This window comes from Colias eurytheme, chromosome 20 (assembly GCF_061535395.1).
Source record: "Colias eurytheme isolate Ceu_HAF_F1 chromosome 20, ilColEury1 Martin Lab GWU primary, whole genome shotgun sequence".
NCBI classification, from domain to species: domain Eukaryota; kingdom Metazoa; phylum Arthropoda; class Insecta; order Lepidoptera; family Pieridae; genus Colias; species Colias eurytheme.
The window spans coordinates 5,245,477-5,260,824 of NC_142999.1; the positions used below are offsets into that span (position 1 = coordinate 5,245,477).

The 15,348-nt window shown below is 33.3% G+C and overlaps 3 protein-coding genes across 5 annotated transcripts; 1 reads left to right on the forward strand and 2 right to left on the reverse strand.

Annotated features, from left to right (window-relative positions):
• On the reverse strand, positions 1–1,860 carry Rfk (Riboflavin kinase). Its single transcript, XM_090113796.1, has 3 exons — positions 1,490–1,860; positions 1,232–1,383; positions 1–350 (listed from the first exon to the last, which is right to left on the reverse strand). Exons 1-3 carry the CDS (start codon positions 1,572–1,574, stop codon positions 141–143), a joined length of 447 nt encoding a protein of 148 aa, XP_089969922.1. The 5' UTR covers positions 1,575–1,860; the 3' UTR covers positions 1–140.
• Positions 1,861–5,592: 3,732 nt separating this feature from the next.
• LOC149899637 (uncharacterized) lies at positions 5,593–14,208 on the forward strand. Of its 3 annotated transcripts, none has more exons than XM_090113641.1 (12): positions 5,593–5,950; positions 6,025–7,493; positions 7,988–8,131; positions 8,855–9,036; positions 10,487–10,626; positions 11,005–11,090; positions 11,222–11,317; positions 11,463–11,512; positions 11,831–11,918; positions 12,243–12,442; positions 12,829–12,957; positions 13,394–14,208. In XM_090113641.1, exons 1-11 carry the CDS (start codon positions 5,827–5,829, stop codon positions 12,950–12,952), a joined length of 2,703 nt encoding a protein of 900 aa, XP_089969767.1. In that variant the 5' UTR covers positions 5,593–5,826; the 3' UTR covers positions 12,953–12,957; positions 13,394–14,208. The 3 variants fall into 3 exon arrangements, with proteins under 3 accessions (XP_089969767.1, XP_089969769.1, XP_089969768.1); XM_090113643.1 differs by having other exon boundaries at positions 6,028–7,493; XM_090113642.1 differs by having other exon boundaries at positions 13,304–13,440.
• Positions 13,249–15,091, reverse strand: LOC149899638 (uncharacterized). Its single transcript, XM_090113644.1, has 4 exons — positions 14,748–15,091; positions 14,481–14,629; positions 14,202–14,313; positions 13,249–13,427 (listed from the first exon to the last, which is right to left on the reverse strand). The coding sequence occupies exons 1-4, from the start codon at positions 15,017–15,019 to the stop codon at positions 13,295–13,297; spliced, it is 666 nt and encodes a 221-aa protein (XP_089969770.1). The 5' UTR covers positions 15,020–15,091; the 3' UTR covers positions 13,249–13,294.
• Positions 15,092–15,348: the final 257 nt, after the last annotated feature.

The window sequence follows — 15,348 nt, forward strand, 5'->3', positions numbered from 1 at the left end:
TTGCAATATTGCACCATTTAACTTTTTATTAGGTAATATACAATATCAATAACATTTTATCTAATTTTTAACAATATTTATTTACTTACAAGTAATAATTCGCATTTAATTGTCTTTGTGGATATCATATACCTAATAAATTAATCACATGTGAAAAAATTATGGGCTTTCAACAAAATGGAGTCCGGTAAATCCAATTTATTACTAGCATTGTCTATGTCTTGTTTGATGGCCGTTATTAATTCATCTAGTGACTTGAAATTCATTTCAGGTCTCAAATATCCTGCTATACAAATTTTTAACAAGGATCCATAGAAATCATTTTCAAATTGATGTATTATATGTGTTTCCTGAAAGTAAAGTTATTATTATTGGACACATTGTTGAACAAATAACTAATCTTAGCTTATTTATGTAGACACTCATTTTGATATGAGACACTACATAGATAACAAATGCAAATAGTCTGAACCATTTTATCTAAACCAGTACCATTATATTGCTGAAGTAGCATATAAATAATAAGACAACAATATACTTATGTAAATTTTGTTTTTTAAGTATTTGAATGAATTTATATAAAAATCATAGCCCTTGATATTTCTTTTTATTATCATAGAAATTCATTTTATTATATATGTATTATTTAATAATTGATTTTCAAAGTTTGAATTATTATTATAATTTATAGTAATATCAATAATAGTAATATAGTAATAGTAACCTTGTTCTACATGCGGGAATATAATATATATTTATATATATATATTTCACATAGAAATTATTCTCACTAATAAAATCTCATGCATAATTATGAATTCTAAATAATCATATTAATAGGTGAGTAAGCACTTATAAGTTTACTTTTGTATAAATAAGACAATGTGAGTTTATTTATTATTAATATTTACAAATACTTACATCAAATGATGATATTATTATTATAATTGGTTCATGTTTATAGTAGTCATTCAGTTAGTTATAATAATCTTGATAAATGGATTATGAACTGTACAAATATATTATGCACTATCATTTTATTTAGAGATAATTTCAATATGAATTATGACAATTGACCATAATTGTGAATACATACCTACATTACCTATCTTTTTTTAAATTAAATTAATTGGGTTTTGATAACTTTTCGTAAATTTATGATTTTATAGTCCTTTATTAAAAATTATTAATAATGTTACTACTAACATGTAAAATTATGCTTTCTACTTACAACTGACATTTCTTTGTTCTGGTAAAATGGACACCAGCCAATATTGACTACCATTTTGTGGACATCCTGATGGTCTACCTGGGCCCATCCATAGTACACACCAGGTTTTAAATTATCAGGTAAAGATTGTGTCACTTCACGGGCATAATTAGCTAAAACAATTTTTATTATTTATATTGTCATGACGTTATCCTAATTATAAATTTATGGCTAAAAATCACATCATAATATCAGAGAAAAGTTTAAAAAAATGTATACCTGTAGGGCACCCTAAATCTTTTGATCCTCTCCCGAAACCTTTCACAACTTCACCTTTTAAAAATAAAGGCAAATATGAGAACATTGTACCTAATAGTAAAAATTGGCCTTCACAGTTAAAACCAATTAAGTTTCTTAGATTGGAGAATTGGTTTGGTAAAGTCGTTTTTATTATTACTTTAGATTTTTAATAGATGTTTCACATCTCTCTTCCACTCACTACTAAAACAGACTAATGAAGAAACTAGTAACGAACTTCAAATAACTTTAGATAACTTTATCAGGATTTATCATTGTAATTTGCAATTGGTACATATTGGTAATTGGCTCATAACTACATTATTCTGTAAATTTCTGTAGATCAAAAATGTCAAACGTCAATCCAAATTCCAAATTCGAATTCATAGAGCGCCGTCATGTTTTTTTTTCTGTTATGGCAAGAAGATAACCAATTGTCAGTGTCAAGTAAAAGGTAGGGACGTAGTAGGTAACTAATACTTAATCTGTGGTAGGGACCACAGTCCACAGAACACTAGTACAGTTATAAACAGACGTTCGAATTTGGTACGGACCGCACCGTGACCTTGGTGCGCTCCGGACCATATTCGATCGTGTGTACAGTGGTCCGCCGGACATAATTATTATTATTGACGGTACGGTTGGTTCGATGGTTTTTTCATCCGAACTTGGTGCGGACCGTACCAAATTCGCGCGTGTGGACGGGCGATCGCACCGGACAGCGCATTAGTCATAGACTATATACTTATTACAGCTTTAGTCACAGTTCTACCGCCAAACAAAACGGACGTCGGTCGATCGTTATCAATGGCGATGGCGTCGGATGACGTGGCTAATACTGAAAAAAGATTAATAATATAAATTTTAGAACTCTACAAAGATTTATGATATGACTGCATATGTCTGAATGAATCCCTGTCTTTTAAATATAATTTTGCCCATTCTTTTCTCTTCGTATTCTTCTTTTCAATGGTTGTAACTTGTACTTGTACTTGTACCAAAAGAAGCCTTGAACTGAGGTCTACATGTGAAAAAAATACAACATTCTAACCACGAATTTATTACGAGAAATAGATTTTCAAGGAATTCGGTTTGACTTTTAATGAGATTACTATGATCAATGCTCGAAATATTCACAAAAAAAGGAGATTAATTTGTATTAATTTGATATTATTGAATTGTCTTATAAATCTAAGATATTTTTTTTGTTCAGTTAATTTATTACATATAAAGATTATGTACCTACATATAATAATATATTGAAATATCGACTATAACTAACGACTAAAACATAAACAAAAACTTGGTAATAGATAGATGATATATATAATTTTGTTTACTAGGGACAACCCTGACATTCTTTGAAAATCTATATCTCGTAATAACTTCGTGGCTAGAATGTGGTATTTTTGTCACATGTAGAACTCAGTTCAAGGTTTCTTTTGGTACTAAACAGAGCTTCTACTAACGCCTGCATATAATATAAAAAAATAAAAACGAAAATCAGTAAAAATTACAATACTTTCGCCTCTATCGACAATATCGAAAATTTCAAAAAGGGATAATTTGCGCCTTTAATCACTTCATATATTAGCAACGTAATAAATTATCTAGTCACTAGTGTATCTATTTTTTTATACGAATTTATTTAGCTCAGTCGGCCGCGAAAATTCCAATATTTTAAATGTTTTTTTAAAAATCGTAAATTTAATCATAATTTTTAAACAAAGAATATTTTCTTTGTGCGGCAATGCCTGGACGGATAGCCGAAACCGATTGAATATTGAAACTGTAAAGGCGAAGCTGCAAATTAATTAAATGTAATTTTAAATTATCGTGCAAAGATTTTTATACATTCGCTTTAGAAAATGAAGAGCTATTAAAAGCTGTTTCTTCCAACAGCAAATATAAATGCCAAAAATAAATTTTCTCTATTTAACATTGCTGTTTTAATTATCTCCCGTAAAAAATAACTAAAACTCGTATTTTTGATGCTGTTAACCCTTAAATCCTGGCATCTTAAATACTGGCAACCCTAGGTGCGGTGCGGTCGTGTGGCGAGTCGATCGCACCGCACGAGTACGGTGGTCCGGTCGCACCAGTTCGAACGTCTGTTTATAACAGCGGACGCGGAGTGGTAGGGACTGGTAGGGACTGTTCATTGGGTAGGGAAACCATACACGGGAAAATAGGGTAGGACGATAGCAAGGTGATCAAAAGAGTTTAGGAATAAAATTAATACTTACATTATATTAATACATATTTAACTAAATTTAATAGAATAAATGGAAATTAATGAACATTACAATTTGATATTATTGCTACATATAAAATTAGATATATTACTCAGATATTTTTAGGGTACATAAATAGATAGGAGTCATAGGACATACGAGTAGGAAGAGGAACATTATTTTGAGGATATTAAGGAATTATAAAAGGAAGAATGGTCGTATAGAGAGCAAGATAAAAAATATGTGGTCTATATTTCCCTCGCCCTCTCCACCGTCATGTTGATTAGAGGTCTAGAGCACAGATAGATTAAGTATTAGCTACTTTCCTCTTCATATAAAATAAAGCTGACCTAACACAATAAAAAAGTTCTACGGATTTAAATAATAATTTTGTGGATGAATCAAGGGATGAATAGTTGTCACTATTTCCTGTCAAAACATGCCCTGTCGAATACTATAAAATGCCACTTTGAATCGGAGCGCATTCGTACGATTTACGAATCGTGCCTACGCGACGGGCTCGGACGTTGTTTTACGACGTTTGACGGGACCCAACTACCCTCACTTAGTTAATAGTCGTTGACTTGTTGCGTTTTTTTATCAACTACCTACATCAATTAGGCAGCTGTTTTTTTTTGTGGTGTTTCTCAATGTTAGCCAGAAGGGCTTCTACATGTTCTACATTTTAACGCGGACGCGAAGGTAGCTGTGTAGAATCGCAGTAAGTACATTCTTATTAAATTCAAACTAATATTTAACCTGGCCTCGCGTTTTATTTCTTACATCAGAAGCGAGATAGAATTCTAGCCCATACTTTTTAAATGTGTTTTTAAGTTTACGTACCTACTTTTGTAACGGCATACTGGCGTTTGTGTTTTTTCGTGCATTGTGTGAAGTAAAAATTTGTTGCGTGGATTATTGTAACGGGAATGTAGTTCATCGAAGGAATTGTGTGTGCTATCCGGACTGCGCCCTGCGTTCCGGGGTAGTTGAGCCTTCATTTGTGTTATGCGAACGGGTTGGACTAAAGCAAAGGGGGCGCAGGACTTAGAAAATTTTTGATGGAGTTGGTGTCATTATAACATCTATTTATTATTGTTTTATCGTAAAGATTACGTTAATAAAGCATGTTTTATAGGAACAACTTTTCTCTAAAATCAAAAATGGCCGAGATATTCGCCCTCAAAGATTGATGATTTTCATTAGGTTAGGTTAGGTTAGGTTTGTTAAAAAAAAACTACACAGAAATAGGAGCCCCGCAAAGCGGGGCTCCGTCGACGCGCAAAAAAAAAAAAATTTTTCACTTTTGATCAAAAATTTTCTAAGTCCTTACTTTGCGCCCTCTTTGCTTTAGGCGGACCCCGTCGACTCGCGACCGTCTTTTTGTAGAATTTTGGAAAATTACGAATGTCGGCATATTACAAAATGCCGGCCGTTTGTAATACGACATGTACACGGGGATAGCGGGATGAGGGGACTGATTACTTACAATGAAAATTTGAATTTTGATTTGATTGATTGACCCGATTTTCTCAAGAAGTGTCATAATAAAAAAATAACAACGTGTTTTATTACAGATATCATTTACTTTATAGATTTCATAATACGATATTGGAATTATATACAATTCCGAGGGGCGAGGAAGATTATACATTTCCTAGGATATCTATGCATTAAATAGTTTATTAAACAATATTTTATACATTTCTTTTATGGTATCGGAATTGTACACATTTCCTAGGATTTGTATACAATTCCTTGATTTCATACATTTCCGGTAACATATACAAACAGATTAAAAATACAGAAATTATTATTTTATTTATCTGTAGTCTGTAACTATTCCTGACAAAAAGATAAAATTTATTTTGTCGTGATGTCGCACTATATTTATTTTCCTTCATTATTTGCCTTTGAAGTAAATACAAATGTTTATAACAAAATATTGGTCTTAAACAATAACCTTTTAGATATAGTAACAGAAATGTAGAATATACGTGAGTAATATAAAAATGTGTTATTGACAAACAATTAGTTTATTATTAAATAATTTTGAACAGTATTCGACCTAAAATTTGTGGAAACATGAGTGAAAAAAGAAACGAAGGTGAACCAATCTCTGCATGGGATATTCCTGGCCCTTCTTCGCTGGCAGCCATTCTGGATACTGTAAATACATCAGAATCATCGGATAGTACACATCGAAATGGTAATTTGAATGATGTACACTTATGTCAAACTAAATTGCAAACATATTTTAATTTAACATTTTAATTATTTCAGAAGAAATGGAATGTGAGACTTTGTTTGCTGAAAGTGATGATGATGTAGAAGTATTACCTGCATCATCTGACGGTGTAACGGAACAAAACACGACTAATATCAATAAACGCAAATTGATATCAACAAGCTGTGCAAATTCTAAATCCGTGAGCCAGCCTTATGAAGTAAATGCTGCACTGTCCTACCCAGTGTCATCTAGAACACCTGTGCCACAAGAATACCATCCACTCCCAGATAGTTCTAGCACTTTTGATTATGCAGGAGAGAATCCTGATAGCGACAATCACACACAAACTATGAGATATATGCCTAAACCAATAATACATGAAAATGGATATTATTACCCTTATGTGCGTTATCCTGGTGTACCACCAACAGGAGACTATGTAGTCGCACCTTACACAAACAGCACAATATTACCTTTAAATTATACAGTTGCATCAAATGCACCACCAGTGTCAGATCCCAGCATACCCCGTGTGCGCTATGAGCCTTTGCCACCAGCAATGAGCAACATGTTTAACAATATTCTTGAAAATAGACAAGAACAATCTCATTATAATCACTTGGAAAGACCTAGCAGAAAGTTAAATATTTCACCTAGGAGAAGACAATCAAAAGAAAATGAAGTGAATTCTAATTTAATTGAAGTGAGTTCTGAGGAAGAAGAAACAATGTCTGTACCAAGGAAGAAACAGTGTGAAAGTGGTTTGGGTCCAAAGCAAGGTACCGATGATGCATTGCAAACTGCTGGCTGTAGTCGGGCTACTAGTTCACGTGTTGATATCAAAACAGAGCCAGTTGAGAGTTCTGAGACTGTAGCAACAAGTACAGAAACTGGCCGACAGCCAGAAAATACTTCAAGAAGAAGGCCTAACCAGCAACAAGCAACAGGATCTCAACACAACTGTCACAATGTTTACACACAAATAAAACAGGAGAACCCTGTAGCATCTAGCACTAACCATAATTGTACATGTAGTCACAAGTATACAAATTCTCAACCTACAAGAACATTAAGTGGGTCAAATCCTAATTATTTCAATTTTCACAATGGATCTCACCATCATCACCACCATCATCACCATCATCACCATAGAAATTTTCAGTTTACTCACAACAACTCTGTACCTGGCTCATCAACTGTTAAAGAAGAGCCTGGGCTCCAGCCAGTAGTGAATATTAAAGTGGAAGCTTCATCTGTTCAACATATGGGTGCTGGTTCATCTTCAAATGTAGCTAATATTAAAAGAGAAAATGTTGAACATCCCATCGTAAAAGTAGAACCAAATAGGGACAGTGAGAGAGTGAATGAAAGTAATGTGACTGTGAAAACAGAAGCACATGAGAATCAGTGTTGTGTTGATGGTGGAGGAGACAGGAGAGTGAAGGAACAGTCACCTCAACCAGGCACTAGTTCTGGAAGAAGTGTGGCACAGACTGTGAGCTCTACAGCTACCCAGAACCAGGTATTCTTTTTTATTATATTACTAGCGGTCCGCCCCGGCTTCGCCCGTGGTACATATTTACGTTTTCTCTACATAAAAACCATCCTCGTACTTCAAGGAATATAATAAAAAAAGAATTATAGAAATCGGTTCAGCCGTTCTCGAGTTATGCGCTTACCAACACATTTTGCGATTCATTTTTATATATAAGAAGATCTATACTAATATAATAATACTGCTGAATTTTATTTTTGAATGCACTAAACTCAATAACTACTGGTCCGATTTGAAAAATTCTTTCAGTGTAAGATAGCCCATTTATCGAGGAAGGCTATAGGCTTTATATCACCAGGCTAAGACCAACAGGAGCGGAGCACTGCGGGTAAAACTGCCGGGCACAGCTAGTCATTGATAAATTATGATGACACAATTTAGTTTTCTTCCACCTTAAATTAGAATTTCTGTGATACCATAAATTAGAATTATCATTTTAAAATAATTTTTCAATACTGCAGGAGCGTCAAGAAACTCCTGGGGGACGAAATGCCCCTGGAGGTAATGCTAGTGGAGTGCTATCCGCACCTGACTTGCAACTTGATTGGGTCTCAGACTCCAGTTCAGATGATGATGTTCAAGTATTGGGGGAAGAACAAAGAGATGTAAGTGTTTTGTTACAGTTATTGAATATGTTGCAAGATAAATATGAGTTACAATTATTATTATTGTGATAACAGAAAAAAAAACCATTTTGCTCATTTCAAATAGCAACATAAATCATATTTTACTTCATAACATGTTTACTAAGTTTTTATATAAAAATAACACCAACACAATTTTTGTCTCAACCATGCATTTTAATAATTTATTGTAAGAATGAACTCAAATTCAATATTCAATGTTATACTTACAATCATTTTGTTCTAATTTCTTTCGCCTCATTCCCCTGTACAAAAAAAGTAATCAGTCCTTGGGATTGAAAACGTAATTCAATCAGTTAAGTCAAGAAGTTTGTTTTCAGTTCATAGAAATGAAAAGAAGTTAGCTTTCACTTCATGGAAGTGAGTGTACTATTTAAAATATTAACATATAACATGTTGGAGATGTGAAGCCACAAGATTTTCACCAACCAATAAGTAACCAAACTATTCACTAAAAAATTGGTTGTCTGTAAAGTCGTTTTACTGACGATAGTTGAACGTGACAACGTCCGATTGTGCTCTTTGTCGCTCTTTCCGCGCTCTCGCTTGCACTTCAAGTCTTACATGGAACGCCTCAGAGCGAGGTAACGCCGCATGAGTCATGTTTTTTCGTGCGTGCAGCCGGCTATATCGAATTATAAGACGTTGTCACGTCAAAAAGTGTATTCATAACTTATTTTCCAGCGAGAAGTAATAGACTTAACCAGTTCGCCGAACCGCAGTGAGAGCCAGGACGACAGCAGCACGACGGCCACGGTGGGGTCGGTGCGCTCCCCGCGGCCGCTGTTCGAGTCGGTGCCGCACCGCGACCCGCCGCTCTGCCACACCGCGCCCGTGCCGTGCCACGCGCACTTGGTTAGGACGAGGTATGTTATGCTACTGAGACATTTTGTCGTTTTACATTTATACCGCTCTCTGGCTCCTTGAATCACTACATAGTATAAAATAAAGTCGCTTTCTCTGTCCCTATGTCCCTTTGTATGCTTAAATCTTTAAAACTACGCAACGGATTTTGATGCGGTTTTTTTTAATAGATAAAGTGATTCAAGAGGAAGGCTAGTATATATACCTAATTTATTAGGTTTTAGACAAAGAGGGCGAAGCCGCGGGCGGTAAGCTAATACTGAATAATTTATACTGACTATATCCTTGCCGCTACTAGATCACGGTGAAGCATATCATTCTCATAGAATTTTCGTTTCGCTACGTGGGCGAAGCCGCGGATAGGAAGCGATTGATATGAAATATGTAGTGTTCAACAATTGTTTTTTATATTCAATAATTATTGCAATTCTATGATTACTACCTAAAATTTGCAAATTGCAGAAATCAAATCCAGTTCTTCTTTTTTAGATTTTTTATTATTCTGAAAAAAAAACACTATTTTTAAATGAATTTGCATTTGAATACTTATATTTGTCATTACTGTGTATTAGGTATGAAGTATATGCCTATAATAACATTGTTGTTGGTGTTTAATTATGCATGGTTTATGTGGCAACCACTCGCACATTAAACTAATTCAGCGAGGATAATATTGATTGCTACGGTATGTAGCATTTAGATTAAAGTATTCACATGAATATTGTGATTTTTCAAGCCAATAAACTGGAATAATTTTTCCCATTTCTGTGAAGTATTAAGATGTGATGAATATTTAACTTTTAATAAAGAGCCACTTTACTAAAGTAAAATGTTTTATATTGACTTGAATTATGATGTAAACATATCGCTTGAAAGAATGTTGTGAGTATTTTTATTCATTATAAAAATATTTTTTATGTTATTATATTATTTTTGTTGCGCATAAAATGTAGGAGTTTTCCATTCTTTTAACTAAAAGGCCACGCATAAATTTCTAGAGCATTTTATTATTGCACACAAGTATCTATGTAGTGTATACCTTAAATATGTATTTGTACTCATGTAATGACTACAAGAGAAATTTTGAATTGTTCCTCAATATGCATTCATCTGGAAGGCCCATGATTTATCGGTTGTTATCAACACAGATGTACATTGGCTGTAATACAAAACAAATACTATCAAGAGTAACTTCAATATAAAATTGATATAATTTTATGAAGTTTTTTTAATTTAATGTTTTCCTTAAACTAACACCTACACTATGACTATAGTAATAACCAAGAAGCTTATATCTACACCTAAATTGGCAAGTGGGTATGAAAGGGATAAAAAAACATACAGGCGTCATTCAACCTCATATTTTCTTGTTACAATTTAATGGTCATAGTGCAATCTCCAGTGTATTAGATATAAGCTTCTTTGTAATAACACAATGTAACACATATACAGGGTGCGCTGCATGATGCCGTGCCGCGGTTGCTGCTGCGCGCCGCAGCCGCACCACGCGCACGCGCACGCGCACCCCGCGCACTCGGCGCACCACCCGCACGCGGCGCACACGCAGCACATGGTGCCGCCGCTAGCGCACCGTGAGTATACATACACCTTTATCTTGTTTAACCGACTTTTAAAAAAGGAGGATGGTTATTCAGTTTATTAGACTGTTTATATTTTTGTGTATTGGTGGATAATTAAGTTAATGATACGATTTTTATGATCCTGTTTTTGTTTTAGAATGGAGGTTTTATCGTTACAAATTATAAAATGGATCTCACATAAAACTGTTTCAGAACTACTCTCGTTTTACAATAACGTAAATATTGTAAAGATCGTGGCCATGATGGTTTTCTTTTTTTTGTATAAAACTCAAATTTTACGACTTTAAAATTTATTCTAGCAGAGGAAGGTACCAAAAGTAAAAAAAAAAGTAGGAGAAAATAATGTTTCTTTTTAAACTTTACTTGCAGTAAGTGACCGTCGCTGCGAGGCGATGCCCACTGCGCCGCCATACTTGGTCCACGCGAGACTCTGGCATCGCCAACAGCATACACTTGTGAGTTGATCATAATTATTTTTTGTTACTACATGAATAGTATAAACATGAATCATGATAATGTGTTGTATAAATAAAACTGTGAATCGTTAAATATTATATACATTTTTATCATTCAATTATATTTTTAGGAGTTGCAACGCCGCAGTTTGATGGGCAATCTAAACCCGGAGTTAATATCTTCGATGCCGCCTTCTTATGTTCCTAGGCCTGCGCCTATGTTAGGCGTAAGTATCATTACGTATTATAATATAACAATATAGAAGTTAGGATTCTTAAATTTTTGCTATGAATAAATATTTTTTTTAATGTTTAGACGTTTTAGTTTAGTTTAAAGATTGTAATATGTAAAATATATGTTATGTTTTCTAGTTTCCAGACGAGTTAGAGCAACGCGATATGGAACCCGCACCTTTGGTGATGTAAGTACACTTTAATAAATAAAAAATGTAATCGATATGAATACTTAAATGAAACATTAATTAACTTCATTGATAAACCACAAACAACTAGACTCACAATCTTGTTAAAACATTATCCGAAGCAAAACTCTGCCTAAACTGCTATTAGGCAGAGTTTTCTAATGAGTATACAACATACTTTGAACAATACTGCCACGTAATAGGGTGTTAATTTGGATTAATGTTATATACCATGCCTCTCGGACGTCTTTTGACGTCGTTTGTAGGCGAATTTGAGTTAGTATATATTTTAAAGAAATTAAGTAATAATTATTACAGTGATGGACAACATCTACACCACCACATGCATCACTACCTGCAAATGCATCCGCCGCACCTGCACATATCAATCCAACCTTCAGTTGTGGTGAGTTATTCTTTCTCTAATAAATTATTAAGATTGTTCCCAAGTCTACAAATTATATTCTAGTACATGCAATAAATAATGACTGAAAAGTGCAGAAATAATGATTTTTTAGCAACTGCATTTATTTAATACTACGTTTTGCCAAATATGTTAGTACATATATTTGTTTCTTTGTACAATTTTTTTTGTCCATGTATCCTTGCAGTTTTATTTTTATATGTTAAGTACACTTTTTTAGGATAATTGTAACTAAGAATCTTTATTTTTTAGAACAACGTCATGTTCTTAAAAATATATTCTATATTAAAGTAAAAATGTGTACAGAGCGGTGGCGCGGGCTTAGCGGCAGCCGCGCTAGTACAAGTGGCGGAAGCAGCGGAGGCTCGGCGGGCGTCGCGCGGCGCGTCCCGCGCGGTCATCGAGCGGAACACGTACCGGCACGCGTACGCGCGCCCCGCGCCGCACCACCAGGACGAGAAGTGCACCATCTGCCTGTCCGTGTTCGAGGTGGACTCGCACTGCAGGTGTGTACAAGCCCTTCCGGCTAACATTGAGAAACACCATACAAAAAAAAAAGTGTGTACAAGCGGCATATCACTTGCGGTGATATTACCGATTGAGACTAGCCTGCTGTGCAACTTGCAATATATATATGCCCAAATATAAAGAAAAAGACGGGTTGCACTCCGGGAGTGCCAGCAGAAGTGAAAACTTGATTATTAACGTTGAGCATGTTTGATATTTTGGAATGCTATCCGTCTTACGCTTTTTCGATCAGGTCACGTGTCCTGACGCGAGTTTAAGATTTTATACCCATTACAGAAAAAGTGCTCAACGCCACTAAAGAAGTTTTCACTTCAAAATTCTTTGTATTTATGTGTTAGTAAGAATCCGATTTCATTTGTTGCAGGCGCTTGCCATGTATGCACTTATTCCACATGGAGTGTGTCGATCAATGGCTGGGTACCAACAAGCATTGTCCAATATGCAGAGTCGATATTGAAACCCATTTGAGTAAAGATGCTACATTCTAACTTTGGTATGTATGAAGATGTTTAAATAGTTCATACACACAACCATGCATAACTTAAGTTACAATTTCTGGTTCTATTAGAACAGATATTTAATAGGAGATACATTATGTAATAATACACTCTTTGTGATAAGATGGTGTTTGTTTAATCCTTTAAAGCTAGTTTTAGCAAGTCCTTTCTTCCAAGGTTTTTATAATTTATCTTAGTTGATCAGAACTTCAGTGAAAACTTGTTTGTTCAATCATTAAATTTTCACTAATCTTTATATTGAAAACAATTAAATGCATATTCAGAGGTTTAAATTATTTAATTCTATTTACATAATTTCTATCTATCTATTTTTTATTTCAGTTCAGAAGTATCTTTTGGGTTTAATTTATCTTCTAAATTTGGTGCATTTATTATTGCTTGCTGTTGTAACTCCAGACTCTCTTGTTGCAGCTCATGGGTTAACTTCTTCTGGTTGTTACAAGACCTACAACAATTACATTTATCTGCATGTAATTAACTTATTGAATATAGCATGTAAATTACTTAATCTAATATTATGAGATATGAAATGATTTCTGTTGTTATTAATTGCAAGTCTATAATCAGAATAAAGATAGGTTGTGTTTATTTTAATAAAAACTATATTTTGTAAATGTACATTCTCTTACATAATTTTAACACTGCATAAAAGTTACATTGTAAGAGTAATTAATGAATTTATCTGATTTTCGACTTGCAACCTTCAAAATATTTTAAGTTGTATAAATTGTTCTGTTATTGCGTTCTGAATGTTATTAGTTAAATATAAATATATAAACAACATTTACTGATTCTTAAGAAAATGTATTACGCTTTAATAAACTTTTTTTGTAATTAACATTTTCTTTTATTTTTTGTTTGAGGTTTAGATCAGATAAATTATTCAAAGATTAAAGATTATTTGTTATCAGCAATCAATTAAATTATCACTTTGTTTACTTTAAAAGTAAAAATAAAGAGGGTAAATAACTTTAAGGGTCACCAGGGAAAATTTATGACTACTTTGTAAGTTTACTTAGATAACTTTGTAAATTTAACTATATTGTGAATTGTCTGTAAATAGGTAAACTTGTATAAATATATTTTCTTGTACTAGAATATTGTCACTAACTTCTACCTATGGAATTACTATAGAGTTATAACTACTCTTTTAGTTTAAAAATTTATCAATGTGTAATTTTTTATTATAGTATTTAATGTACAACTTGTATACCATTACCTGTTAGCATGGTCAATTCTTTCACATATTGCATCTGAAGCAGCTATATTACCAGACAAATAGGATATTTCAGCAGCAACTGTGGCTAATTTCTCTGCATAATCCATATAACCTTAAAATTAAAAATGTAATTCAATTTAAAATAATATTTCTTCTATGATTTTTGTATAATACAATATTTTAAAAGAAATATATAAGAAAAAGTAATTTGTACATAGGGTAGAAATGTTTAAAGGGAAAACAATCTTATGACTTAAAACTCTATGTTGAGTAACTTACTAAATAGTGTTCTAAGATTATGGTTGAGGTCACATAAAGATCCTCTGACTGCAATAAGCTGATCCCAGTGTTGCGCAGGTGTGCTATCTTCCCCCCATTCTAGGGCTTGTCTAACAAGACAAATTTCTTTAGACAACACTTCTCTTAACCTCCAAAGAAAGTATTAATATTAGTAACATACCTTGAATGTGTCAACATTTGTTTAATAAAAATGCTTAAAGAAAAGCTTGAGTTTTAAATTACTCATGATATTAATTAGAAACAAACCTTTCACTCGTGTCTTGAATTGCTACTAAGGTTACAGTCAGTAGCTGCGTCGCTGCATTTACGTTAACAGTTGTCGCTTGTTTTATTAAAAACTCGTGTTCTAAGCTTTCTGCATTAAAAAAATCCTTGAACTCTGGCTTATTATCTTCACATTTTACTGTAGTTAAAATAGCAAAAGTTACCGGTGCAATACTGCGAGCTTTACACGAAACTTTTCTACTGTTTATTTTAAAACTAGATTTGAGTAAGTGCAAGAATTTGTATCGAAACATGTCTATTGTAGTATTAGCTGTTAAATATTTAGGTGGTATTTTGTATTTATCTAATTTAAATCCATGTCTATTGTAAATATTGAGTGTATTTTGACATTTTTTAAGTCAATGTCATTTGTATTTTGTTAACACAGATTACTTATATAATGTCCAAAAACACATGACAATGGTAAGCCTGTGGCTAAGCCTATACTCAAATAGCTATATATTGGCTCTAATTGTGTATATAATTGTATTAAACGAATAACATTATTTCACATTATCTTTATTTACCTATGGTATATATTTTTCCACATAAGGCTAAATCCAATATTCTAATAATTAGGGAA

What these genes read in the sequence shown, in the direction of transcription:
- Rfk (XM_090113796.1), bottom strand. Translation starts at nt 1,574, where the DNA reads ATGTTCTCATATTTGCCTTTATTTTTAAAAGGTGAAGTTGTGAAAGGT. An exon ending in AGATTTAGGGTGCCCTACAG is followed by an intron (nt 1,384 to 1,489) that starts GTATACATTTTT and finishes AAATTGTTTTAG; the next exon opens with CTAATTATGCCCGTGAAGTG. An exon ending in AGAACAAAGAAATGTCAGTT is followed by an intron (nt 351 to 1,231) that starts GTAAGTAGAAAG and finishes CTTTACTTTCAG; the next exon opens with GAAACACATATAATACATCA.
- LOC149899637 (XM_090113641.1), top strand. Translation starts at nt 5,827, where the DNA reads ATGAGTGAAAAAAGAAACGAAGGTGAACCAATCTCTGCATGGGATATT. An exon ending in GAACCCGCACCTTTGGTGAT is followed by an intron (nt 11,513 to 11,830) that starts GTAAGTACACTT and finishes TAATTATTACAG; the next exon opens with TGATGGACAACATCTACACC. An exon ending in GAGGTGGACTCGCACTGCAG is followed by an intron (nt 12,443 to 12,828) that starts GTGTGTACAAGC and finishes CATTTGTTGCAG; the next exon opens with GCGCTTGCCATGTATGCACT.
- LOC149899638 (XM_090113644.1), bottom strand. Translation starts at nt 15,019, where the DNA reads ATGTTTCGATACAAATTCTTGCACTTACTCAAATCTAGTTTTAAAATA. An exon ending in ATTCAAGACACGAGTGAAAG is followed by an intron (nt 14,630 to 14,747) that starts GTTTGTTTCTAA and finishes CTTTCTTTGGAG; the next exon opens with GTTAAGAGAAGTGTTGTCTA. An exon ending in TAATCTTAGAACACTATTTA is followed by an intron (nt 14,314 to 14,480) that starts GTAAGTTACTCA and finishes TTTAATTTTAAG; the next exon opens with GTTATATGGATTATGCAGAG.